Below are 27,363 nucleotides of genomic sequence, written 5' to 3' on the forward strand. Positions count from 1 at the left end.
CGATCACCTTGGTACACTGGGTCACATGACCACGGATTTGGTTTGGGAACCGAACTCACTTCTTTTAACGGCACCGACCGAATTATGTCGGTACTAATGAAAATTGATTCACATTAAATCAATATGTGGCAAATTTCGATACTTGAGAACACATCTGTGCGCTAAAGACGATGATGCACAGGGCAACTTTATATATATTTTTATATATATATATATGAATAAAAATATATATATACAAATATATAAAAGTTGCCCTGTGCATTATCGCCTTTAGCGCACAAAAAAAAAAAATATATATATTTATTGAAGGAAGAACAGAGTGACGTATCATATACAGAAAGAGTTAACGATGCTCCTTGTTTTTACAATTTTCCCCCTTTCCCACAACCCACCACTGAACAGAGAAATAAATAAATAAATAAATAAAACGGGAAAAAAAATTCTAACAAAAGGAAACTCCTTATAGCACAGGGGAACATTTTGAGCAAATCTTGCCGAGCGATTGTTCCTTAGAAATTTATTGCCCATTTTCAATGGAAAAGTGCCGAAGCAACAACAAGAGAAAGAAAATAAATGTTGCCCAGTGTATCATCACCTTAAGACTATTTAAATACGAATCATGCATGTTCTGCGAGACTCTGTGTGAATGAGTGGCGCCGATGTGCGGTTTTATTTATTGAACACACACACACACACACACAGGGCTACACACAAACACAGGGATACACACACACACACACACACACACACACACACACACACACACAGAGGTACACACACACAGAGGTGCACACAAACACACACACACACACACACACACACACACACACACACACACACACACACACACACACACACACACACACACACACACACACACAGGTCTACACACAAACACAGGGCTACACACACACACACACACACACACACACACACACACACACACACACAGGGCTACACACACAAATGCGCACACACAGAGGTACACACACACACACACACACACACACACAGGGCTACACACACACACACACACACAGAGGTACACACACACACACACACACACACACAGGGCTACACACACACACACACACACACACACACACACACACACACACACACACACACACACACAGAGGTACACACACATACACACACACAGGGCTACACACACACACACACACACACACACACACACACACACACACACACACACACACACACACACAGGTACACACAAACACACAGGGCTAAACACATACACACATACACACACACACACACACACACACACGCGTACACACATACACACACACACACACACAGGGCTACACACACACACACACACAGGGCTACACACATACACACACACGTCTCTGTCGGCTATAAGAGAAATGAATGCATGAAGTTCATCTCCAGTCGCTTTACGAGCATTTACAGTTTCATTTGAGAAAAACTATCATAATATTCATAAACGCACACAAACTTCACACTCACCCGCTCAGTTGTGATATGAGTTTGGTTTAACTTAACTAGTATATTACTGTTGTACAAAATTTATATTTGTCTTAATGTAATAATAATACTAACAATAATAATACTAAATAATTGTAAAAAAATGTTTTTTAAAGGAATAATCCAAATTGTTTTAATTTGAACACTATAAAGCTCAGTTGTGCAGCACGTTGTGTGACAAAACTTTGTTTAATTTCATAGGATTAAATGATAAATTGAATGAATGTTTTAGGTCTTCAACACGGAATTTGTGGAAAACAAAACATTTCATAGAAATTAAATTTAGAAAAATATATATTAAAATGGTTGTTTTAATGAATTCAAATAAATTAAGTAGCTAGTACCCTACTATTTACGGGTAAATATTACAGAATATAAGCATCACAGACGGCAGACAGCGACCGAGTCAGCTCTGGAATAAATGCAGTTTCTTTACTGTGCGTTCACACCGGACGCGAATAGCGCGTCAAATTCGCGTCTACCGCGTCTAGTTTGACGCTTGACCACATTGTGTACATTCGCGTGTGAAGAGTGAAACTGACGTGCGTAAAAACAAAAGTCTGAAGCGAAATTTACGCGCGCCATGCGCGTCAGAATCGAAACCCGATGGCGGCCATCTTTTTTTATGTTGATCGAGCATTCACTGAGAGAGGCACCGCTCTGTATTTGCTCTGGAGAACAGAACGGCGGTGTAGGGGTAATCGTCGCCGTATTTGTGTCCACCTGACCCTTCGAAGGCGAACCCAGTGTGGCGGGTTTCACCATTGGCTCGCTCCAGGAGCTGCGCCTGGATGACGGCGGCTTTCAGCGGTACTTCCGCCTGTCCCGCGCCCAGCTTGATGACCTGTTGTCCCGCATCGGAGCGAGGATCACCCTCGCCCTCATCCACCTAATCTGTCATTTATTTTTGTTTTGAAAAAAGTGATTAATCTGTCCTGTGATTTTTCTCTATCTCTCACACAATACTGTCCAGACACGAACTTATGCATATGTTGGTTGTCTTTACATTATAATAATATTTCATATATCTAGATATGGAATAAATAGCATTCAATACAAAATGAATGTCTCATATATTGAAATCAAGTTTTATGTGATAAAATATTTGCTTTGTTGTGCATTACAACCAGTCATATTACAAAATAATTTATTGAAGCATCCAGATACTTATCCACCTGACAGCAGCATGCAGCTAGGCTCCTGATTGGTTAACGCGGCGCGAATTGACGCAGAAGTTCAGATTTTTCAACTCGGGCGGCAGACGCGAGAATACACAAATAGCACTAACTAAATCATTCGCGCATAACGCGCCGTGCACGAACTTGACGCGCAAATGAGGCGTATTCGCGTCTACAGCGCCGCGCCCTACGCCTCATTCGCGCCGCAGGAATTTTTTACGCGCGTAACGCGTCTTTGCATTGACTTAACATTGAAATCACTCGCGCCTGACGCGCTATTCGCGTCCGGTGTGAACGCACCATTACAGTTATTCAGGTAAACACGGTACTTTAGGCATATTTACCGCAATAACTTTAAAGAAACTGTAAGTCATTTATAGAAGTGTAATTGACAATATGCCAGAGCTGACTCGGTCGCTGACCGAATCTCATGTACCGGTACTGGAACTGGGACCGGTTCAAATGTGACCGACATGAGGATGTGTCACATGATGCGCACCTGCCGCCCGCTTTCATACTCAGAAAAGTCCTCAGGGAAGTTAATCGACTCCTGCAGGAAGAACGAGTGATTATGAGACATTTGAAGCAATTCTACGGGAAATTACAGTGTCCATTACATGGCAAATGTGTACAGAAGTCTGCAATTATTATGATTATTTTACTGTTTTTGAAAGAGACTCTTCAAGGCTGCATTTATCTGATCAAAAAACAGTAAAAAAAAAAGTGAAATATTATTAGAATTTTAAACAGGTGTTTTCTATGTGAATATATAGTAAAGTGTAACTTATTTCAGCATCATTACTCCAGTCTTCAGTGTCATGTGATCCTTCAGAAATCAGTGTAATATGATGATTATTATTATCAGTGTTTTTTCAGATTTTCAGATCCTTGTGGAAACGGATTCGTTTACTTTTCAGGATTCTTTGAATATAAAGTTATAAAGAACAGAATTTATTTGAAATAGAATCTTTAGTAACATTATTAATGTCTTTACTGTTACTTCTGATACATGGATGAATAAAAGTACTACTTTTGTTTATTTTTTTTAATCTTTCCACAAAAATATGAAGCAGTAAAACGGTTTTCAACATTAAAAATAATCAGGATCATGTGACACTGAAGGCTGGAGTAATGATGCTGAAAATTCAGCTTTGATCACAGGAATAAATTACACTTTACTATATATTCACATAGAAAACAGCTGATTTACATTATAATAATATTTAACAATATTACTGGTTTTGTTTTGTATTTTTAATCAAATAAATGCAGCTTTGATGAGCAGAAGAGACTACTTTTAAAGACTCTTAATTATTCCAGATTTGTACAGCGTCATTACAGAATAAAACTCAAAAAAACTAAATTCAATAAAGAGTCACTGAAAAAAATTTAAACCTATTTCTATATTTCACAAACTAAAACACTATCAGTCTAATATTGTCTGAGAGTTTGACTCACTTTCCTGAGTTGGCTGAGCACAAATATGCGTTCTGATGCGGTGGTCATGGGTCTGTAGGACATCTCGAACAAGATGATGCCCAGACTGAACAGATCCACTTTCTACACACACACACACACACACAGTCAGCAATAAAACACGTCTGAATTGAATTACGAATGGAGTAAAACATGGCGGTTCTTCAATACCTGGTTGTACGTGGCTTTAGTGTTTCCCTGAACCTCCGGACCGACATAAAGAGCCGTGCCGACCATTCCAGTCATGTTATCTGGGAAACAGTTATACAGTCACATATTTCACAATATACACTGAATATTAAAGAGCTCGAAGCTTCATTTTTTACCAAGTTGACAAACTTAGGAGTGCATCAACGGTGAAACAAAAATGTATCAAATAATGTGATTTTTCTTAATAAAGGGATACAAGTAGACACTTACAAGCTAAATTATTTAATTTATTAGACTGCAAAAAATACACTTGATTTTTAAATATTTCTACTTTAAACTGTATGTATGTATGCAATGCGTATATTTACTCCTATTACTCCTATCATATGGACTCCTATTTAATGGTTAAATTAAATGTTAGTAACCAAAAAGCACCTCTAATAAACTGAAATCATGAAACTTATAGAATTTAACAATGTTACAGAGTTTAACAAATTAAAGTCCCATTTATTTATTATTGCATTTTCTTAATATATATATATATTTTTTTTTTTATTCTGCGTTTGACTGTTTTTATGTTTTTATTGTTTTTATCTGTTCACCTGTAGCACTTTGAGATGTGTCCTTCACATGTAAAGTGCAATATTAATTAAATGTATCATTATTATTATCATTAATTTATTGAAGTTTAAAGGCCATTGCACACTGAGTCCGAAATTCGCATCCGAAATTTTCGCACATTATTAAAAAAATCGATCTCACGTTAAGTCAATCAGGCTTGCACACTGCCTCCGAAACTTTCGTCCGTCATAAACAAAAATTCGGATCAGGTTCGATTTTCTGCGTTTTCCGCTTCCGTAGCGAGCAGTTTGAATTGTGTTTTGACAATTCAGAGCCACCGAATCCCGAATACGAAAAAACGCATACATTTTCGTTGTATGATCGATTTTTTTTAATAACGTGCTAAAATTTCGGATGCGAATTTCGGACTCAGTGTGCAATGGCCTTAACAAAAAACACTTTTTAGGGCCCTATAAAATCTGTTATTATTTTATTTTTTTCTGTTTTAATTTTTGTGGACTCTGATTTAATTGTTAAAATAAATGTTAGTAATAAAAAATATGTCTCATTAATTGAAATCATGAAACTTGTACAGTTATCAGCAATTTAAATGCTTTTTAAAGAGTTTAAATTCCAATTTATTTTCCTCAAATTCCATGTTTTGCAATTACATTTTTCTGGATTCCATTTGAATGGTTTAATAAAATTTTAATAATCAAAATGCATGTCTAATCAACTGAATTCATAAAACTTTAACAACTTAATTTATCAATTTGTTTTACAATTTGGCATCCCCTCTTCCTTTCTTCCTCCTTGTAGTATTGTTAATCCTACAAAATAATGTCAATAACCACTATACATATATTTATATTCTTTTGCGGGTGTTTTTGCTTCACCCTTACCTTTACAACCTTTTTGTACTGAATAAATGTATCCGCTTATTGCACGGTATTCATCTGGACTTTCATCTGGACTTGTGGTTCTTTGTACAGCACACAATCATGTGTGTCATCTTTTATAAATGTCAAATTTAAATGTTAGACTCCTGTACCCCTAGACCATCTCGGGGGTCGTAAAAGCCCTTTACAAGAGTTTTGGCTGAATTAAACAGCAGATATAGTTTAATGTGCAACCAAAATACCAATAATAACCAAATAATTTTTAACAAGCCTGAAATACACTGGGACTCTTATTTTGAAATGTCTATGACTTTTGCTCCTAAATACATTTGACAGGTCACACACATCTATTTTTACATCCACATGCTTTCACTGTAAAGCTCTTATTATCTGTTTGATGAACAATTCCTACAAATGTCACTAAAATGATTGCATTATTTGCATTATGGAGAACACATGATCCTGTGGTCCCAGTATTTGATCAGGTGTTTTTACCTGTTGGATCTTGTTTCGGGACGAACCCTGAGCTATTTTCCTCCAGCTCCAGTTTCCCTGCAGCCTGAAACACATGACACATGTCACACTGAACTCATTTAACTTACGTTTGCCAATCAGAAAACAATACAGACTCATGAATAATGCATGAATGAATAAAATGTAATATTGAAGATGGACAGTAAGGGAACATGCATCAATCTACGGCACACATGCAGTAAACGCCGCACAAAACGCATGCAATACCACATTAGCGGGGTGATCCGTGGCCAGGCCGAAGTCTCCGATCTTCACATGATCCTGAGAGTCCAGGAAGATGTTGACAGGCTTCAGGTCTCTGTGGATCATTCCCTGTAAACACACATTATATATGATTTCTGCAGACACGATCACACAATCCAGTCAGAAAAATGGCATTTACTGTATAAACGCAAAGGAATTTGGCCAGTTTTGTATATTAATAAATCAAAAGTGGGGCTGTACACTTAATGAAATCACGATATGAATATAAACTGTAAAAAAAAGACTTTTGATAACATTTCAAAATATTAAATAAATTGTTAACGTTTTATGCCTTCATTTGATTACCACTGTTTTTGATTACAAAAAATCTGGATTAAATCATAAAGAAATAATAAAACACAGAACACAGAATTTTGGAAAAAGAAAACATATTTCATAGGGCCCTATTATTGTAAATAAATAAATATATATATATATATATATATATATATATATATATAATTAAGTTGTTAAAGTTGTATGAATTCATTTCAAACTTTTTCGAGCCCTATGAAATTATTTCATTTTACAAATTCAGTTTTTCATTTATAATTTTTCTGGATTCCTTTTTTTTCTTACATTTTCATTATTTTGGACTAATTTTAATTATTAGTAATAAAAAAACTTCTAATTTATTGAAATCATAAAACTTATACAATTGAACATTTTATAAAAAATAAAAAAAATGTTATATATATATAAATAATTGAGTTGTTACATTTTTTTTAATTAAATTAATTAGAAATTCTTTTTGTTTATTACATTTTATTTCACATTTAAAATGGAATACAGAAAAATAAAAAGGAAAAAAATAAAACAAATTTGGGAAAAATAAAACTAAATTTGAGAAAAAATAAAACAAAAGCATTTCATAGGGCCTTAAAAAAATGTATTCAACTTTTTTAAGAAATTGTTAAATTGTATAAATTTAATGATATATTACTAACACTTCATTTAACCATTAAATCAGAGTCCAAAAAAAATGGAAGGGAAAAAAACTAAATCCAGAAAAAATAAAAAGTAAAACGGAATTTTGAGAAAAATAAAATAGGGCTTGAGAAAAAAAATATTTAAAAAAATATTATTTTTTATCTAAAAAAAAAAAAAAAAGTTAATTTGCAACGATAAAAATTCTATGACAAATTTGTTTTTGTTAAATAGTTACCTAACCCTAACCCATGATTTCAATTAATTCGAAGTGCTTTTCATTACTAACAGAAAAATGAATAAATAAATAAATAAAGGTGAGGTTGACGTGTGTTGATGATGTTCACCTGCTCATGGATGTACGAGAGACCGTCCAGAATCTCCCTGAAGAGCCTCCAGAGGCGACTGATGTCCTGATACAAGCCCTGATCGATCGTGTCCCGCAGCGTGCTTCTCTCACAGTACTCCATCTGAAGACAGAACACCACAGGTAAACACTGGGGCCGCAGGGGGCAGGGGTCAGGGGTCAGGGGTCACGCACCTGTATGTACAGGTAATGCGCTATCAGGAGAGGTTTCTCCGAGTCCGAGCTCTCCGACGGGTCCGCTGCTTTCCGACTGCTGGGATCCTGCGGAGAAAAACATCACAAACACACACACAATATAATACACTGATCATGTGATCAATTTAATGTGGAAAAACTGTATACAAACAGGAATCCCAATGTTTCTTCTCCATTCTTCAATGTCAGTTGGGAATAAAGATAAAAGCATTACGGTATGACAGACATCTTGATGTATATAAATAAAAATTGACTTGAAAAAAAATATTTGAACATGTCAAAACAACCAAATAATCAAAGCAAGTGCATTTATTGTAAATAAACACCAGGCATTTGAGAAAAATTAAGACAAAATGCATTGTTACTTTGTGTTTGTGAAACTACAGATAAATGCTTATAGTTAACTCTCTAAAGCCTACTGAATCATATATTGTTAGTAATATTTCAATCATGCGTATTAAATATGATCATTGGGCTTTTGAGGAAGGTTTCATTTTTCCTCTCTCAATCATTGTATTGCATTGCATTATGTTTTAAAACTACAGAGCTTTGATCATAAAACTAAGAATTTAAATATCATCTTACTAAGACATTATTGGCAGATATTTATATTTATATGCATTTTAGGCAAGTATCTGCTATACTGTTATAAAGATCTCATTGATTTACATTACAAAAATCAGAATTATATCACTTTTTTTCCATATAAATATCAGCATCTGCAGCAAACTGCATTTTTTGTTTCCTCCATATTCTCACTATATCAGACTATATGAGCCATAAAAGCCTGATCGATTAAATATTTCTGACTATTAATTCATATGTAGGCTTTACAGGGTTAACGTGTCGAACTGCATTAATCAATGAAATTTAGTGCTCTTCTTGTGTCCGAAAGTGATTTTTTTTATTTTTATGAAATGAATGTACTATATTTTAGTTTGATAATGTTTTTTATTTCATACTTTGTATTTTTAGGGGATTTTATGGTACTAAATTATATTGACGCTGTATTTATAATCCATTTATTCACTTTTTGAGCATAGACCTGAAAATTAAACTTAAACTTTCGTAAATCTTAAATGCTTTAGAGCAACAGACTGAAGCTTGATGTCTTTTCAAAGACGACACGTGGCAGATTATTGCTGAAGTGAAATAAAGTTTTAAAAGGAGCACTTATAAAAAAGTTAGAGAATTTTACATTTATTGTTATGAAAAGTGTGCAGAAATACTATTTGAAATTTGTATATGTAATATATATTTTCAAAAACATGTTTTACTTTAAAACTGTGAGAAAATCAAAGCCATAAATCTAAACAAGTTGTTTTAAAAATGTGAGGCTGATATCTCAAAAAATGATCTTTCAGTGAGATGTTGTTCGGCTGCAGTACCAAACGCTTCCACTAGAGGAAACTCGTCTCTCATTCATTTCCAATGCGTCACTCCTGACCGCGAGGAGCACAAGTGTGACTACTTTCTTCAGGAACATTTAACTTGTTCGAATCATGACCGTGATTTCTTTATGTGTGTTCACACAGCAAGTACCAAGTTTCGTACCATTACAATAAAGTAAAGAATTTTAAAAAAAACTGTCAAACTGCATTAATCAATGAGATTTAATGACTGACCTGTAGGAAACTGTCTCTGCTGACGTCAGCGTTATCAAAGATGACGTCGCTCTCAGAGTCGCTGTCAGGAGGGCTGTGTGTCGAAACAGACCGGGTCAGAAACACAAACACTCAGTATTAGTAGAGGTGTGACGGGACGCTTCTCACGAGAACGAGACCAGATTTCTGCACAATATTTTATAGAAATCCTCCATGACAAAATTCATGACTGGAAAAATAGTCTGCAGGTGATTTGTGAAATGTTTTAACTAATAATCTTGTAATGAATGTCATTTCAGTTCTACTTTATGAGTATGAATTATCAAATGCATTGAAATACAAAAATATACAAGCACTGAAAAAGGTTTTGCCACAAACTCAAGTGACTACATGAATTATGAGGCAGTGTGTGATCTTCTAATCAAACTCCTTTCCACAAACTGAACAGAGAAATCAAATCTTTAAAAATATTATAAAAAATCTTAAATAAGAAAAGTATTTTATTTTTAAAAAAATAAAGTTTTTATTTTATTTTTTAAAAGTTCTCATTAAAGCTACAATATGTAAGATTTTTTGTAATAATATATCCAAAAAACACTTGCACAGTGTGATACATTTCCTGCAGTTGTGTACTTACAATATCCCAAATGTTCCCAAAGATTTTTAATTTCAGAGAAATTCCAATTTTAAATAATGGCTCGTTCATGTTCACTTGTCGCCTGTCAATGACATAATATCCGCGTTATCCCTGGTTTACGCTAGTACTGCCATAGTAACCATGGCAACTGCGTTACGTCTAGCGGCGCGCTCACGCTGTTGTTGTTGTTCAAACATTATGGACCATGGCAAGCTGATTTTAGGACAAAAGCATAACTAAAACGAGGATCAGTATCAGCGTGGCGTTTTCGAGATAACGAGAGCTAGAGTCCGCGACTAACTTCGACTCGACATAGACGCCGCTCTTGCATGTACTTTATTAGACAGTGAGGAAATGTAAAACTAATCTATGTTATATAGCTCAACATGATGAAATGTTAGAATATGATCAGTATGTTATTCTGACGTTGATCTAGCTTACTGCTAGTCTCATACAGACAAACTAACACATAGAATAACATTATAACTTTAACACACTCGAATGCAGTTTAGTGTGATAGTGTGGACCAAGTGAAACAGCGCTGCGTTCCCTCACAAGTTTCATTCGTCTAATAAACTGACCTGTGTGAGTATTAATTCAACACTATTCAAAAACATCACTGCATTCACTCATCCATAAACATTATTAGATCCATCCGTTCTGACCAGTAATTCGGTAGAATGAAATGTCCTCATTCCTTTATATCCGCGAGACTCGCGTGTGGCGCTGAGATCCGTCTCTCATTAGCGATCGCGCCGCTTCACACCACAGTTATGTTAAAAACATCAATGCATTCACTCATCCATAAACATTATTAGATCCATCCGTTCTGACCAGTTCCATAATTCTGCTTATGCGTCAACAACCTATGCCTTTGTTATTGTAAGAAGTTGGCGACCCCTAGCGGCGAAAAAAATTACATATTGTAGCTTTAAGTGCAAACAATAAGTGCAAGTGCAACCATAATTAAAGTACTCTCTCAATATTCAACGTTCAAACAGGGACCGGAGCCACAACTGCACAGTTCAGAGATATGTCTGATATTGGGAGACAGACTATTGTATGAAGCCTTATTTGTGTGCGTTTTACTTTCACTTTTCACTGTTTTCGACAGTAACTCGTGCTGGATGAGCAGAGCAGATGTTTACAATAGTTTATAACGGTTTTATTTTTATAAAAACGGCAAAACGACAGTGCCGCGGTGTATACCGTAATGTAATGTGAATGTAGCGGAATGTAGCATAGAATACGCCAGTATTCTATGCTAATTTCACCCTCAAGGCCAATTTATACCTCTGCGTCGAGTGTCCGTCGTAGGCGACGCCGTCGTGAGCATTTATACTTCTGCGTTATGTCTGTGTTACTCTGCAGTTACAGCGCTGAAACGCTAGTTGGCGGGGGAGGGTTTTAACATTCCACTGTGTTTAAATTCCTCGCGGCTGTTTTGAGTTTAGGCTACAACAAGCAATGGCGACTGAAAGTGAGCGGATCATGTTGGAGTTGGAGCTTATCGCATGTTTCTTAACTGAATTTTCACTGAACTTCTGAATTTAAAAATGGCTGGCGGTGCAGAAGAACACGCCGGAAATGCGTAGGAGGAGACGAGATGCTACCAAGCTGACCAATCACAGATCTTGTGGTCCGCGTTGTCATGGAGGTGCGCGTCAGGCTACGGCGTATGGTACAACGTCTGTGCGTATGCTACACCGTACCTACTGCGCGCACCTGACGTAGATGTATAAATTGGCCTTCACACTCCGTCATGGCGATATCGCGAGACAGCTTTTCACTCGACGTCACAATTTAGTCTCATGAGATCTTGTGGCACAAGATCTCGTCACACCCATAAATATTAGTGCACAACACATGATGATTGGACAGCAGAAATCTCACAGGAATGAGGGGCAGAACACGTCCTCTTCATCATCATCATCATCATCGTCGTCGTCGTCTTCCTCGTTGTCGGCAGCACTACATTTAGTGCTGCTGGATCTCTCTATCGATGTGCTCCACTCCACAGAGCTAGCGAGAGCCGGCAGCGGCGCCTCGTCCTCGATGTTGTCCATCAGACCCAGCTCGTTGCGGCGGGATCGAGCCGCGGGTGGAGAGCGTCTCTCAGGGCTGACGAATGCCTCGGAGTCGTCACTGTTCAGCTCACCGGTCCACGCCGTCTCGTGCCGCTCGATCCACGCGTTATAGTAGCGCACGATGTTCTCGTGGTTGAGTCGCGACAGCAGCGTAACCTCACCTTTGATCCGCCGGAACTGCTTGCTAGCCGGGTTCACCTGGATCCGCTTCACCGCGTAATAGCATCCATCCAACTTATTCTGGACCTGAATGGGGAAAACACGGCGAGGAAAGAAAATATGAGCATTTATAAACCTGTCGTCGAATAAACAGAAACTTTAAGGTTTCCGACTAAATAAAACATTTGAAAGTAAAGAAATCGAGATATGAATATTAGCATTGCCATTTTAGTATTCAGCTGTTATAGTATTATTATACACTTTTTTATTGTGCTGTACAATATATATATAATTTTATATAAATAGATATAAATAGAGATATTTATAGTGATGTATAAAATATATTTGTAGTAATTTTTATAGTAAAAAAAAGTGAATATTTATAAAAATGATACATGCATATACAAATATCATATATATATATGATTATTTGTATATGCATGTATAAAAATAAAAAATAAATATATTATAATATATTTCTATAATATAATATATTTGTATAATAATTATACAAATTATTATTATTATTATTATATGTTAAAGATTTATAATTTCGCAATTCTAAATAATTTTTACTTTCTATGCAGATGTACACGACTAAAACAATCACGCCGATTAATCTGAAAGATTAATACTTTCCAAACTGAGCTATTCAAATCATCATCTGGTAAAAATGTCTGTAGTTTTTCATTTCACAATATATACTGCATAAAAAATAAATATTACAATGTCAGTTTTTCCCAATATCGCGCAGCGTTAATACTATCACTGAAGACATCACGAACTCCAGGCTTTTTCCACACATCACATGATGTAGAATTAGCATCTGCATTAATAACAAATCTCCCAAAAAAAGTGTCAAAAATAAAAGCAGGACATCCCTGACCTTGATTACGGCACCGAACGCTCCCTTTCCCAGCAGCTGCAGCTCTGAGAACTCGTTGTAGTATCTGGAGAACTGCTTCTGCACCTCCGTACTGAAGGGGGCGCTGAGGAGGAGACTGCGCGGCACAACCGTGGAGGCGAAGTCAACGCCGGTGTCTGAGGGACAGAAACATGGACATTACCGACACGTGTTGAGGAGAGCCGTCCTTGGCTTGAGCCTAAAATGTAAATTATACTACTACTTTTTTTTCATTTTCATTTCATTTTGATAATATTTTTTCTATTTTTTAATGCAATTTGTTTGGGAGATTTTTATTTTTTATTTTATTTACCTTTAAATTATTACATTTGATCAATAAATAATAAATAAATAGTAATTTAAGCACATTCCTCACATTCTTTCAACTTAAATTCAAAATAATTTCATGCATTACCCATTTAATTCAGCTCTAAATATCTTACATCGGGAGTCTTTGATCTTTTCTGGAAAAATAATTATATAAGATGATATTTCATGACTCTAGATGGCCTTATATCTCTATATGGAGTAAATGAGCTGTTCTGCTGGGTCATAAAGTCATTATAAAATAATTTTTTGGTATCAAGTTTTAGCATTTTTAGTTTTTTTTCATTCATTCCTAAGGGGGTTAAATTGAGGGAAGGGTTTGTCACTTTTTTAAATTTCAACCATAAAACTCCTCGAATCCATTGTTTTTTTTTGTGTGTGTGTGTGTGTGTGTGTGTGTGTGTGTGTGTGTGTGTGTGTGTGTGTGTGTGTGTGTGTGTGTGTGTGTGTGTGTGTGTGTGTGTGTTTCACCCTCTGGACTGGACTCCTGACACGGCAACACACTCCTGGGTGACGGAGGTCTCAGGAACGGATGATCCAGAAGCTGGTGAGCGTGCCAGCGATCAGCGTCATTAAGACACACACACCTACAAATATACATAAATATATTTTGTTATATAAGCAAACAAATTATCTATAAGGTTTTACTGCACAAACATATTCATGAAAGCAGTCTAGAGCGTGGGGATATGTGTTTAATTTAGTTTAATAAATACATGCGCTGCGTGTTTCAGAGTGAAGTACACACTGTGTTCATTTACACTCACGATCCGTGTTTTCAGCGTCTCAGAGAGGCTCAGTTCACAGTAAAGCTTTTATTTAATGTTATTAATATCATTATTATTATTATATAGCCAGCCATATTGATATACAGTATATAATCACAAATTTCTGATCCTACAAACAAGCACAGCAAACCTGGATATTTCTTTTTAAATCGTGCAGCTCTACTAAACACTTAGCTTTAAAATGTTAATTTTACATTTTTCTGATAATTTAAAAAAAAAAAAAAAAAAACTTAAAATAAAATGTTTATTAGTATAAAAAAAACTGAAAACCGGGAAAATGCAAACGTGTTAAATTATTGCAATATTAACTTCAGGAGGAGTTGTAATGTAAAACAATAATAATTACTTTTATATAATTATTAAATACTATTTTTTTTATGTTAAGCGTTTTCTTATAACGGTTTTCTATGGGAGGAAAACGCTTAATGTGTAATTAAACGCGTTGCGTTCAGATTCTGGGCTCATCTGATTTTTTTTCTACATAGTATGGTTTATTAATATGATGTGTACCGAGTTTGGTCTTTCAATATCACTGTCTTAGTACAGTAAGCCACGTTAAGCGTTTTAGAATGTCCCCTTCTCGGGACCACGTTGGTTGACACTGACAGCGGCAAAAGCGACACACGCGCTTTTCACTTGTAAAACTCAAGGGTGTATTGGTAATGTAGTCTCTGCTCTCGCTGGGACGAATCAGGAAGCGTGCATTGTGAAGGGCGCTCTGAAAAGCGGCAGCGCAGCCAAAGGATTAAAACAGATGTGCAAATGAGCGTACCGGTACGCTAAAAGCACGTTCTGGGTGCACGGAGAGGTGGCGGTACGCTCAAGAGCTATATTTGGAAGTGGCGGTACTGAGTACCGGCGCGTACCGGCCCACTTAAAGCACTGGGGACTAGCCACAGTGAATCTCACTCATCAGTGGACAGTCACACGCACCTGTCGAGGAAGTCGTGCAGGTCCGCGGGCAGCATCTCCGGCACCGCGACGGGATATTCCTCGACCTCGCGACCCTGCGCGAGCGCTAACATTAGCAGCCCGAAAGCCCACACGTCTCCTTTCTTCCCGGCCCGCGTGGGCATCGCCTCCTCGCAGAAGCGCACGCGCCCCTGCTGGAAGATGTCGTCGTCACACACGTCGGCGAGGCGTTTGGCCAGACTGTAGTCGGCGAGCCGGACGTCCCCGCGAGCGTCCAGCAGAACACAGGACGGGTTCAGGTGCTTGTGGACCACCGAGTTGCTGTGCAGGTACTCGAGCGCGGCGGTTAGCTGGGCCGCGTGATGCCGGAGCTGATCCACCGGTACCGGAGAGCCACTCGAGAGCTTCTGCGCCAGACTCGACCCGGGAACGTGTTCGGCTAGCAGGTCCACCACCAGACCGTCGTCGCGCTCGCTGAAGCTCAGCGCCTGATAGTGCACCAGATTCGGGTGCTTCAGCTTCAGCAGCGAGTTCAGCTCGCTCTCGGCACCGTGGATCTGGGGCAAAACAGAGTGTGTTTAGCATGACCTTAAAAAACTCCTGATCTAAAGGCTTCTATTTAAAGGAGTAGTTCACTTTAAAATGAAAATTAGCCCATGATTTACTCGCCCTCATCATAGGTGTACATGACTTTCTTCTTTCAGACGAATACAATCACAGTTTTATTAATAATCACCCTGATGCTTCCAACATTTATAATGGCAGTTTCTGTTTTGAAGCACTTTTATGATGGACAGATGCATTTTTATGATGAATAGATGTACTTTTACGATCGATAGATGCACTTTTATTATTGACGGATAGATGCACTTTTATGATGGATAGATGCACTTTTATTATTGACGGATAGATGCACTTTTATGATGGATAGATGCACTTTTATTATTGACGGATAGATGCACTTTTATGATTGATGGATGCACTTTTATGATGGATAGATGCACTTTTATGACGGATAGATGCACTTTTATGATGGATAGATGCACTTTTATTATTGACGGATAGATGCACTTTTATGATGGATAGATGCACTTTTATGATGGATAGATGCACTTTTATGACGGATAGATGCACTTTTATGATGGATAGATGCACTTTTATGACGGATAAATGCACTTTTATGACGGATAGATGCACTTTTATGATGGATAGATGCACTTTTATGACGGATAAAGGCACTTTTATGACGGATAGATGCACTTTTATTATTGACGGATAGATGCACTTTTATGATGGATAGATGCACTTTTATGACGGATAGATGCACTTTTATTATTGACGGATAGATGCACTTTTATGATGGACAGATGCACTTATTATTGACGGATAGATGCACTTTTATGATGGATAGATGCACTTTTATTATTGACGGATAGATGCACTTTTATGATGGACAGATGCACTTTTATTATTGACGGATAGATGCACTTTTATGATGGATAGATGCACTTTTATGATGATAGATGCACTTTTATGATGGATAGATGCACTTTTATTATTGACGGATAGATGCACTTTTATGATGGATAGATGCACTTTTATTATTGACGGATAGATGCACTTTTATGATGGATAGATGCACTTTTATTATTGACGGATAGATGCACTTTTATTATTGACGGATAGATGCACTTTTATGATTGATGGATAGATGCACTTTTATGATGGATAGATGCACTTTTATGACGGATAGATGCACTTTTATGATGGATAGATACACTTTTATGATGGATAGATGCACTTTTATGATTGATGGATAGATCCACTTTTATGATTGATGGATAGATGCACTTTTATGATGGATAGATGCAATTTTATGACGGATAGATGCACATTTATTATTGACGGATAGAAGCACTTTTATGATGGATAGATGCACTTTTATGATTGATGGATAGATGCACTTTTATGACGGATAGATGCACTTTTATGATGGATAGATGCACTTTTATGATGGATAGATGCACTTTCATGATGGATAGATGCACTTTTATGATGGACAGATGCACTTTTATGACGGATAGATGCACATTTATTATTGACGGATAGATGCACTTTTATGATGAATAGATGCACTTTTATGATTGATGGATAGATGCACTTTTATGATTGATAGATGCACTTTTATGATGGATAGATGCACTTTTATGATGACAGATGCACTTTTATGATTGATGGATGCACTTTTATGATGGATAGATGCACTTTTATGATGGATAGATGCACTTTTATGATGGATAGATGCACTTTTATGATTGATGGATAGATGCACTTTTATGATTGATGGATGCACTTTTATGATGGATAGATGCACTTTTATGATGGATGGTTGCACTTTTATGATGGATAGATGCACTTTTATGATGGATAGATGCACTTTTATGATTGATAGATGCACTTTTATGATTGATGGATAGATGCACTTTTATGATTGATGGATAGATGCACTTTTATGATGGATAGATGCACTATTATGATGACAGATGCACTTTTATGATGGATAGATGCACTTTTATGATGGATGGATGCACTTTTATGATGGATAGATGCACTTTTATGATGGATAGATGCACTTTTATGATGGATAGATGCACTTTTATGATGACAGATGCACTTTTATGATTGATGGATAGATGCACTTTTATGATTGATGGATAGATGCACTTTTATGATTGATAGATGCACTTTTATGATGACAGATGCACTTTTATGATTGATGGATAGATGCACTTTTATGATTGATGGATGGATAGATGCACTTTTATGATGGATAGATGCACTTTTATGATGGATAGATGCACTTTTATGATGACAGATGCACTTTTATGATGGATAGATGCACTTTTATGATGGATAGATGCACTTTTATTATTGACGGATAGATGCACTTTTATGATGGATAGATGCACTTTTATGATGGATAGATGCACTTTTATTATTGACGGATAGATGCACTTTTATGATGGATAGATGCACTTTTATGATGGATAGATGCACTTTTATTATTGACGGATAGATGCACTTTTATTATTGACGGATAGATGCACTTTTATGACGGATAGATGCACTTTTATGACGGATAGATGCACTTTTATGACGGATAAATGCACTTTTATTATTGACGGATAGATGCACTTTTATGACGGATAGATGCACTTTTATGACGGATAGATGCACTTTTATGACGGATAAATGCACTTTTATGACGGATAGATGCACTTTTATTATTGACGGATAGATGCACTTTTATGATGGATGGATAGATGCACTTTTATGATTGATGGATAGATGCACTTTTATGATTGACGGATAGATGCACTTTTATGATGGATAGATGCACTTTTATGATTGATGGATAGATGCACTTTTATGATTGATGGATAGATGCACTTTTATGATGGATAGATGCACTTTTATGATTGATGGATAGATGCACTTTTATGATTGATGGATAGATGCACTTTTATGATTGATGGATAGATGCACTTTTATGATTGACGGATAGATGCACTTTTATGATGGATAGATGCACTTTTATGATTGATGGATAGATGCACTTTTATGATTGATGGATAGATGCACTTTTATGATGGATAGATGCACTTTTATGATTGATGGATAGATGCACTTTTATGATTGATGGATAGATGCACTTTTATGATTGATGGATAGATGCACTTTTATGATTGATGGATAGATGCACTTTTATGATTGATGGATAGATGCACATTTATGATGATAGATGCACTTTTATGATTGATGGATAGATGCACTTTTATGATGGATAGATGCACTTTTATGATTGACGGATAGATGCACTTTTATGATTGATGGATAGATGCACTTTTATGATTGATGGATAGATGCACTTTTATGATGATAGATGCACTTTTATGATTGATGGATAGATGCACTTTTATGATGGATAGATGCACTTTTATGATGGATAGATGCACTTTTATGATTGATGGATAGATGCACTTTTATGATGATAGATGCACTTTTATGATTGATGGATAGATGCACTTTTATGATGATAGATGCACTTTTATGATTGATGGATAGATGCACTTTTATGATGGATAGATGCACTTTTATGATTGATGGATAGATCCACTTTTATGATTGATGGATAGATGCACTTTTATGATGGATAGATGCACTTTTATGATTGATGGATAGATGCACTTTTATGATGATAGATGCACTTTTATGATTGATGGATAGATGCACTTTTATGATGGATAGATGCACTTTTATGATGGATAGATGCACTTTTATGATTGATGGATAGATGCACTTTTATGATGGATAGATGCACTTTTATGATTGATGGATAGATGCACTTTTATGATGATAGATGCACTTTTATGATTGATGGATAGATGCACTTTTATGATGGATAGATGCACTTTTATGATTGATGGATAGATGCACTTTTATGATGATAGATGCACTTTTATGATTGATGGATAGATGCACTTTTATGATGGATAGATGCACTTTTATGATGGATAGATGCACTTTTATGATTGATGGATAGATCCACTTTTATGATTGATGGATAGATGCACTTTTATGATGGATAGATGCAATTTTATGACGGATAGATGCACATTTATTATTGACGGATAGATGCACTTTTATGATGGATGGATAGATGCACTTTTATGATGATAGATGCACTTTTATGATTGATGGATAGATGCACTTTTATGATGGATAGATGCACTTTTATGATTGATGGATAGATGCACTTTTATGATGATAGATGCACTTTTATGATTGATGGATAGATGCACTTTTATGATGGATAGATGCACTTTTATGATTGATGGATAGATCCACTTTTATGATTGATGGATAGATGCACTTTTATGATGGATAGATGCACTTTTATGATTGATGGATAGATGCACTTTTATGATGATAGATGCACTTTTATGATTGATGGATAGATGCACTTTTATGATGGATAGATGCACTTTTATGATTGATGGATAGATCCACTTTTATGATTGATGGATAGATGCACTTTTATGATGGATAGATGCACTTTTATGATTGATGGATAGATGCACTTTTATGATGATAGATGCACTTTTATGATTGATGGATAGATGCACTTTTATGATGGATAGATGCACTTTTATGATGGATAGATGCACTTTTATGATTGATGGATAGATGCACTTTTATGATGGATAGATGCACTTTTATGATTGATGGATAGATGCACTTTTATGATGATAGATGCACTTTTATGATTGATGGATAGATGCACTTTTATGATGGATAGATGCACTTTTATGATGGATAGATGCACTTTTATGATTGATGGATAGATGCACTTTTATGATGATAGATGCACTTTTATGATTGATGGATAGATGCACTTTTATGATGGATAGATGCACTTTTATGATGGATAGATGCACTTTTATGATTGATGGATAGATCCACTTTTATGATTGATGGATAGATGCACTTTTATGATGGATAGATGCAATTTTATGACGGATAGATGCACATTTATTATTGACGGATAGATGCACTTTTATGATGGATAGATGCACTTTTATGATTGATGGATAGATGCACTTTTATGATGGATAGATGCACTTTTATGATGGATAGATGCACTTTTATGACGGATAGATGCACTTTCATGATGGATAGATGCACTTTTATGATGGACAGATGCACTTTTATGACGGATAGATGCACATTTATTATTGACGGATAGATGCACTTTTATGATGGATAGATGCACTTTTATGATTGATAGATGCACTTTTATGATGGATAGATGCACTTTTATGATGACAGATGCACTTTTATGATTGATGGATGCACTTTTATGATGGATAGATGCACTTTTATGATGGATGGATAGATGCACTTTCATGATGGACAGATGCACTTTTATGATGGATAGATGCACTTTTATGATGGATAGATGCACTTTTATGATGGATGGATAGATGCACTTTTATGATGGATAGATGCACTTTTATGATGGATAGATGCACTTTTATGATTGATGGATAGATGCACTTTTATGATTGATGGATGCACTTTTATGATGGATAGATGCACTTTTATGATGGATAGATGCACTTTTATGATTGATAGATGCACTTTTATGATTGATGGATAGATGCACTTTTATGATTGATGGATAGATGCACTTTTATGATTGATGGATAGATGCACTTTTATGATGGATAGATGCACTATTATGATGACAGATGCACTTTTATGATGGATAGATGCACTTTTATGATGGATGGATGCACTTTTATGATGGATAGATGCACTTTTATGATGGATAGATGCACGTTTATGATGGATAGATGCACTTTTATGATGACAGATGCACTTTTATGATTGATGGATAGATGCACTTTTATGATTGATGGATGGATAGATGCACTTTTATGATGGATAGATGCACTTTTATGATGGATAGATGCACTTTTATGATGACAGATGCACTTTTATGATGGATAGATGCACTTTTATGATGGATAGATGCAATTTTATGATTGATGGATAGATGCACTTTTATGATGGATAGATGCACTTTTATGATTGATGGATAGATGCACTTTTATGATGGATAGATGCACTTTTATGATTGATGGATGCACTTTTATGATTGACGGATAGATGCACTTTTATGACGGATAGATGCACTTTTATGATTGATGAATAGATGCACTTTTATGATTGATGGATGCACTTTTATGATTGATGGATGCACTTTAATGATTGACGGATAGATGCACTTTTATGATGGACAGATACACTTTTATGATGGATAGATTCACTTTTATGATGGACAGATACACTTTTATGATGAATAGATGCACTTTTATGATGTACAGATGCACTTTTATGATGTATAGATGCACTTTTATGATGGATAGATGCACTTTTTATTATGGATAGATTGCTGAGTATTTTCTCCTTAAAACTGCAGTGAACCAAAGACAGTCTCTAAAACAATCTTTGAAATCGCTGGTGTTTCTGACGTCACAAACTACCTTGTAACCAATCAGATCAACGTGTGATCGTCAACGAGTGGATCTCTGAGTGAGTGAGTGAGTGAGTGGAGGCGGGGCTCATTTGCATGTTCATAGAACCTCGCATACTAAATGAGCCAAGGGTGTCGAGTTACAAGATTTTTTTTTTCAAGAAAATAACGTTTAAATATTAATTTTGGTGATCACAGATGAGTTTTAACGGATACAATTATTAACAACGTTGGGACATAAAATTTAAAAGCATGAAATTAGACAGATAAATTGTTCCAACATAAGAATTTCTTTATAAAACTAACATTTTACATCAGATAGTGACTCTTGACTGGTAGTGTTCATATTATTCAAAATAAAAGTTCAATAGTTTAATGATTGAAAATAAGGATATTAAGTCAATCATAAATATTATTGAATTTTTTTTGTAAATGTCATTGTAATGTAAAATAATAATAAAAGTGATTATTTTTCTTAAATACACTTTTTTTGCCAGAAAAGAGTTATTTCTTATTAAGTTTTTATTTCTTATTAGTATTACCATTATTGTAACTTGCATGACAGATTAAATTGCGCCAACATACAAATTTCATTATAAAACTAACATTTTACATCAGTTAGTGAACAAATGCAAACTTTCCGTGAGATTTCTGTGTATTTTCTACCTGTTTTTTGCACTTCTCTATCCGGTCCCTCTCCTGGCCGGTGAAGAACTTCCCGATGGTCTTGTTCCAGCGCAGGATCCACTCGTACACCACGGAGAAATCCCCAGTGCTGGAGTTAAACGCGTAATACACACTTCGTCCCAGTCGCTCGCTCTCACCTGAGACAGAGAGAACACACACACACTTCATCCCAATCCTCAATTGCACTCGATTTTACGATTAGCATATAATAATGATTTAATAATTGTACTTAAAACATTATTATATGTAAAATATACTGATTATTAATTACATTAAAATCAGAATTATTAACAATAATTCTAAATAAAATGTAATTAACAATCAATTTATTTTATATATAATAATGTTTTATTGATAATAATTCTACTTAATATTTGTAAATTAAATCCTATTAATAATTGATTTACTTTACATATAATAATTTTAAATAATTCGCTGTAATAATTTTATTTTAATTAATTATCAGAATATTTGACACATAATGTTTTATTAACAATAATTATACTTAATTATAAATTGATTGGATTTAATAATTAATTAATACTATTTATTATAATTATTAATTAATAATAATCAGTATATTTTACATATAATACAATCAATTTATTTTATATATAATAATGTTTTATTGATTATAATTCTACTTAATTATAAATTAAATCCTATTAATAATTGATTTATTCAATAAATCAATTTATTTTACATAATAATAATGTTTTAATAATTGTATTTAATAATTGTAAATTAAACTTGTTTTAATTAATCATTTGAATATGTTACATACATGTAATTAACAATCAATTTATTTTATATATAATAATGTTTTATTGACGATAATTCTACTGAATAAGTCTAAATTAAATCCTATTAATAATTGATTTATTTTGCATATAATAATGTTTTCATAATTCAACTTAATAATTGTAAATTAAACATATTTATTTTACGTTTAATAATAAAAAATAATTTAATACTAAATTAAATGTAATTAATAATCTATATATGACTGTACATATAATAATGATTTAATAGCTGTCCTTAATTCTGATTTAAATGTAATTAATGATCGGATGCTGAGCGTCGGCTGATATCCCAGAATCCTCACCGATGCACTTCCCTCGGTGAACTATGACCTCTCCGAGGAAACTGTTGCTGAAGTGAAGCACTTCTTGCTGACGCTGATTCTCCTCGGTGTACGTGTCTCGTCTAGGCAGAGCAGAACAATATATATATATATACACGTTTACATGCACAACTTTTCTTTCAATCCGATCTGAATCTTAATGTAGCGTTTACATGAACGCTAAGTGTGTGATCGGGTCGATGTGTGTGTTTATATGTACATCATGCACCAATGCTAAATTTTTCTAAATGTCATAATCATTTGTTAACAAACAAGTATTCATTACTTCAATGAGGTCATTGTTTATGCATTAAATTATTACATTGTTTAAATTCATACATTTCTAGCTGACTGTGATTTGTATATGTACATTTCTGAAATGCATAACTTGCATCGCGCTATACAAATAAACGTGAATTGAATTTGTCACAAGCTTTAAATCGGAATATGTTGTTTGACATGCGCACACTGCACGAATATACACAGTTTCTGTTTTCTGCGCATAATAACTATTCTCCTACATTGGTTCTTTATTTGTTTTAATCAGCAGACTTAATATTTATCAATTTCTGGTCATAATTTGGAGAATATGAACCGTTTCAAGAAGAATTATAGGATGACACGACGCTCATTTATGTGATATGTGTGACCCACAGAACCAGTCGCACGGATTTATTTGGGGCAATAGCCAACACTACATCATATGGGTCAAAATTATAGATCTTTCTTTTATGCCAAAAATTATTAGGATCATGTTCCGTGTGTGTGTGTATGTGTGTGTGCTCAGACCTGTGTGTGTGTGTGTGTGTGTGTGGACCTGTGTGTGTGTGTGTGTGTGTATGTGTGTGTGCTCAGACCTGTGTGTGTGTGTGTGTGTGTGGACCTGTGTGTGTGTGTGTGTGTGTATGTGTGTGTGCTCAGACCTGTGTGTGTGTGTGTGTGGACCTGTGTGTGTGTGTGTGTGTGTGTGTGTGCTCCGACCTGTGTGTGTGTGTGTGTGTGTGTGTGTGAGAGAGAGTGTGTGAGAGAGTGTGTGTGTGAGTGTGTGAGTGTGTGTGTGTGTGTGTGTGTGTGTGTGTGTGTGTGTGTGTGTGTGTGTGTGTGTGTGTGTGTGTGTGTGTGTGTGTGTGTGTGCTCCGACCTGTGTGTGTGTGTGTGCGTGTGTGGACCTGTGTGTGTGCGTGTGTGGACCTGTGTGTGTGTGTGTGTGTGTGTGTGTGTGTTTGTGTGTGTGTGTGTGTGTGTGTGTGTGCTCCGACCTGTGTGTGTGCTCCGACCTGTGTGTGTGTGTGTGTGTGTGTGTGTGGACCTGTGTGTGTGTGTGTGTGCTCCGACCTGTGTGTGTGTGTGTGTGTGTGGACCTGTGTGTGTGTGTGTGTGCTCCGACCTGTGTGTGTGTGTGTGTGTGTGGACCTGTGTGTGTGTGTGTGTGCTCCGACCTGTGTGTGTGTGTGTGTGTGGACCTGTGTGTGTGTGTGTGTGTGTGTGTGGACCTGTGTGTGTGTGTGTGTGTGTGTGTGTGTGGACCTGTGTGTGTGTGTGTGTGCTCCGACCTGTGTGTGTGTGTGTGTGTGTGGACCTGTGTGTGTGTGTGTGTGTGTGTGGACCTGTGTGTGTGTGTGTGTGTGTGGACCTGTGTGTGTGTGTGTGTGCTCCGACCTGTGTGTGTGTGTGTGTGTGGACCTGTGTGTGTGTGTGTGTGTGTGGACCTGTGTGTGTGTGTGTGTGTGTGTGTGTGGACCTGTGTGTGTGTGTGTGTGCTCCGACCTGTGTGTGTGTGTGTGTGTGTGGACCTGTGTGTGTGTGTGTGTGCTCCGACCTGTGTGTGTGTGTGTGTGTGTGTTTGTGGACCTGTGTCTGCTGCTTGATGTGGTTCTGCGTCTGTTTGTCAGCACTTTCTTTGCTTCGCACGGCTCCACCGGTGACCCTGATGACGTGTGTGTTTCTAACGGTTGTTCAGCGACGACACTCTCCAAACGCTCCTGAAACACAATCCAGAACCAACATGAGTCACACACACGCCTGTCACAATCATGAGGTCTACGAATCATATGGGATATAATCATAAAAAAATATAATAAATTATGTCCATATGGTTTACTTCAATGCTTTGATTAATTAATTAATTAAATACTTAATTGATTATATAAAATATATAAAAATAATTAGTTACATTTATATAATGAATTATTTAAATAAAATAAAAATATATAATATACATTAATATTATAATATAATATACATAACAAAATAAAAAATATATAATATACTTCAATATTGTGAAAATGAACGAATGAATAATAATAATTATATACTTAATTCAAATAATATAATATAATACTACTTAATAAAATATATCAAATTAATTATAAAACAATGACATTTATAATGATTTTTAAATAGAATATAATAAAATAAAATAATAAACAATATAATAAAATAGGCCCATATTATTTACTTCAATGCTGTGATTAATTAATAATTAATAATAATAATATTCAATTAAATTAATTATATACTTAATTGATTATATCAAATATATAAATCATTAGTTAAAATTATATGATGAATTATTTAAATAAAATAAAAATAATGTAATATCACATTATATTATAATATACATAACTACATAACAAAATATAATATAATTAACTTCAATGTTGTGAAAATTAATTAATAATTAATTATATACTTAATATAATATAATACCACAATATAATATAATGCCACTTAATAAAATATATTAAATTAATTATATAAAACAATTACATTCATAACGATTTTTTAAAATATAATATAATAATATAAAATATAATAATATAAAATATAATAGGCCCATATTATTTACTTCAATGCTGTGATTAATTAATAATTATTAATTAATATTTAATTATATAATTAATACATTATAATACTTAATTATATAAAATATATAAAAATTATTAGTTTAATTTATAAAATGAATTGTTTAAAGAAAATAAAAATATTAAT

The 27,363-nt window shown here is 35.2% G+C and overlaps 1 protein-coding gene across 3 annotated transcripts in view; it reads right to left on the bottom strand.

The window, feature by feature from the left end:
• The window catches only part of LOC143748436 (eIF-2-alpha kinase GCN2-like), an 82,581-nt gene that overhangs the window by 45,863 nt on the left and 9,355 nt on the right, over positions 1-27,363 (bottom strand). For 2 of the 3 annotated variants that reach the window (XM_077240481.1, XM_077240483.1), the window contains exons 6-21: positions 26,224-26,354; positions 24,355-24,455; positions 23,229-23,386; positions 15,485-16,020; positions 14,235-14,350; positions 13,419-13,573; positions 12,180-12,619; positions 9,671-9,743; positions 8,025-8,111; positions 7,831-7,953; positions 6,521-6,625; positions 6,275-6,338; positions 4,341-4,420; positions 4,152-4,253; positions 3,193-3,243; positions 1-16 (exon numbers count right to left, since the gene is read on the bottom strand). The exon at positions 1-16 is cut by the window's left edge and continues 224 nt beyond it. In XM_077240481.1, coding sequence (XP_077096596.1) covers positions 1-16; positions 3,193-3,243; positions 4,152-4,253; positions 4,341-4,420; positions 6,275-6,338; positions 6,521-6,625; positions 7,831-7,953; positions 8,025-8,111; positions 9,671-9,743; positions 12,180-12,619; positions 13,419-13,573; positions 14,235-14,350; positions 15,485-16,020; positions 23,229-23,386; positions 24,355-24,455; positions 26,224-26,354 — 2,338 coding nt within the window. The remainder of the gene's footprint in view (positions 17-3,192; positions 3,244-4,151; positions 4,254-4,340; positions 4,421-6,274; positions 6,339-6,520; positions 6,626-7,830; positions 7,954-8,024; positions 8,112-9,670; positions 9,744-12,179; positions 12,620-13,418; positions 13,574-14,234; positions 14,351-15,484; positions 16,021-23,228; positions 23,387-24,354; positions 24,456-26,223; positions 26,355-27,363) is intronic. The other variant, XM_077240482.1, reaches the window with a different exon arrangement.

The sequence above is a fragment of the Siphateles boraxobius genome, unplaced genomic scaffold, assembly GCF_051911475.1.
Source record: "Siphateles boraxobius isolate OS27281-9 unplaced genomic scaffold, OSU_SipBor_1 233, whole genome shotgun sequence".
NCBI lineage: Eukaryota > Metazoa > Chordata > Actinopteri > Cypriniformes > Leuciscidae > Siphateles > Siphateles boraxobius.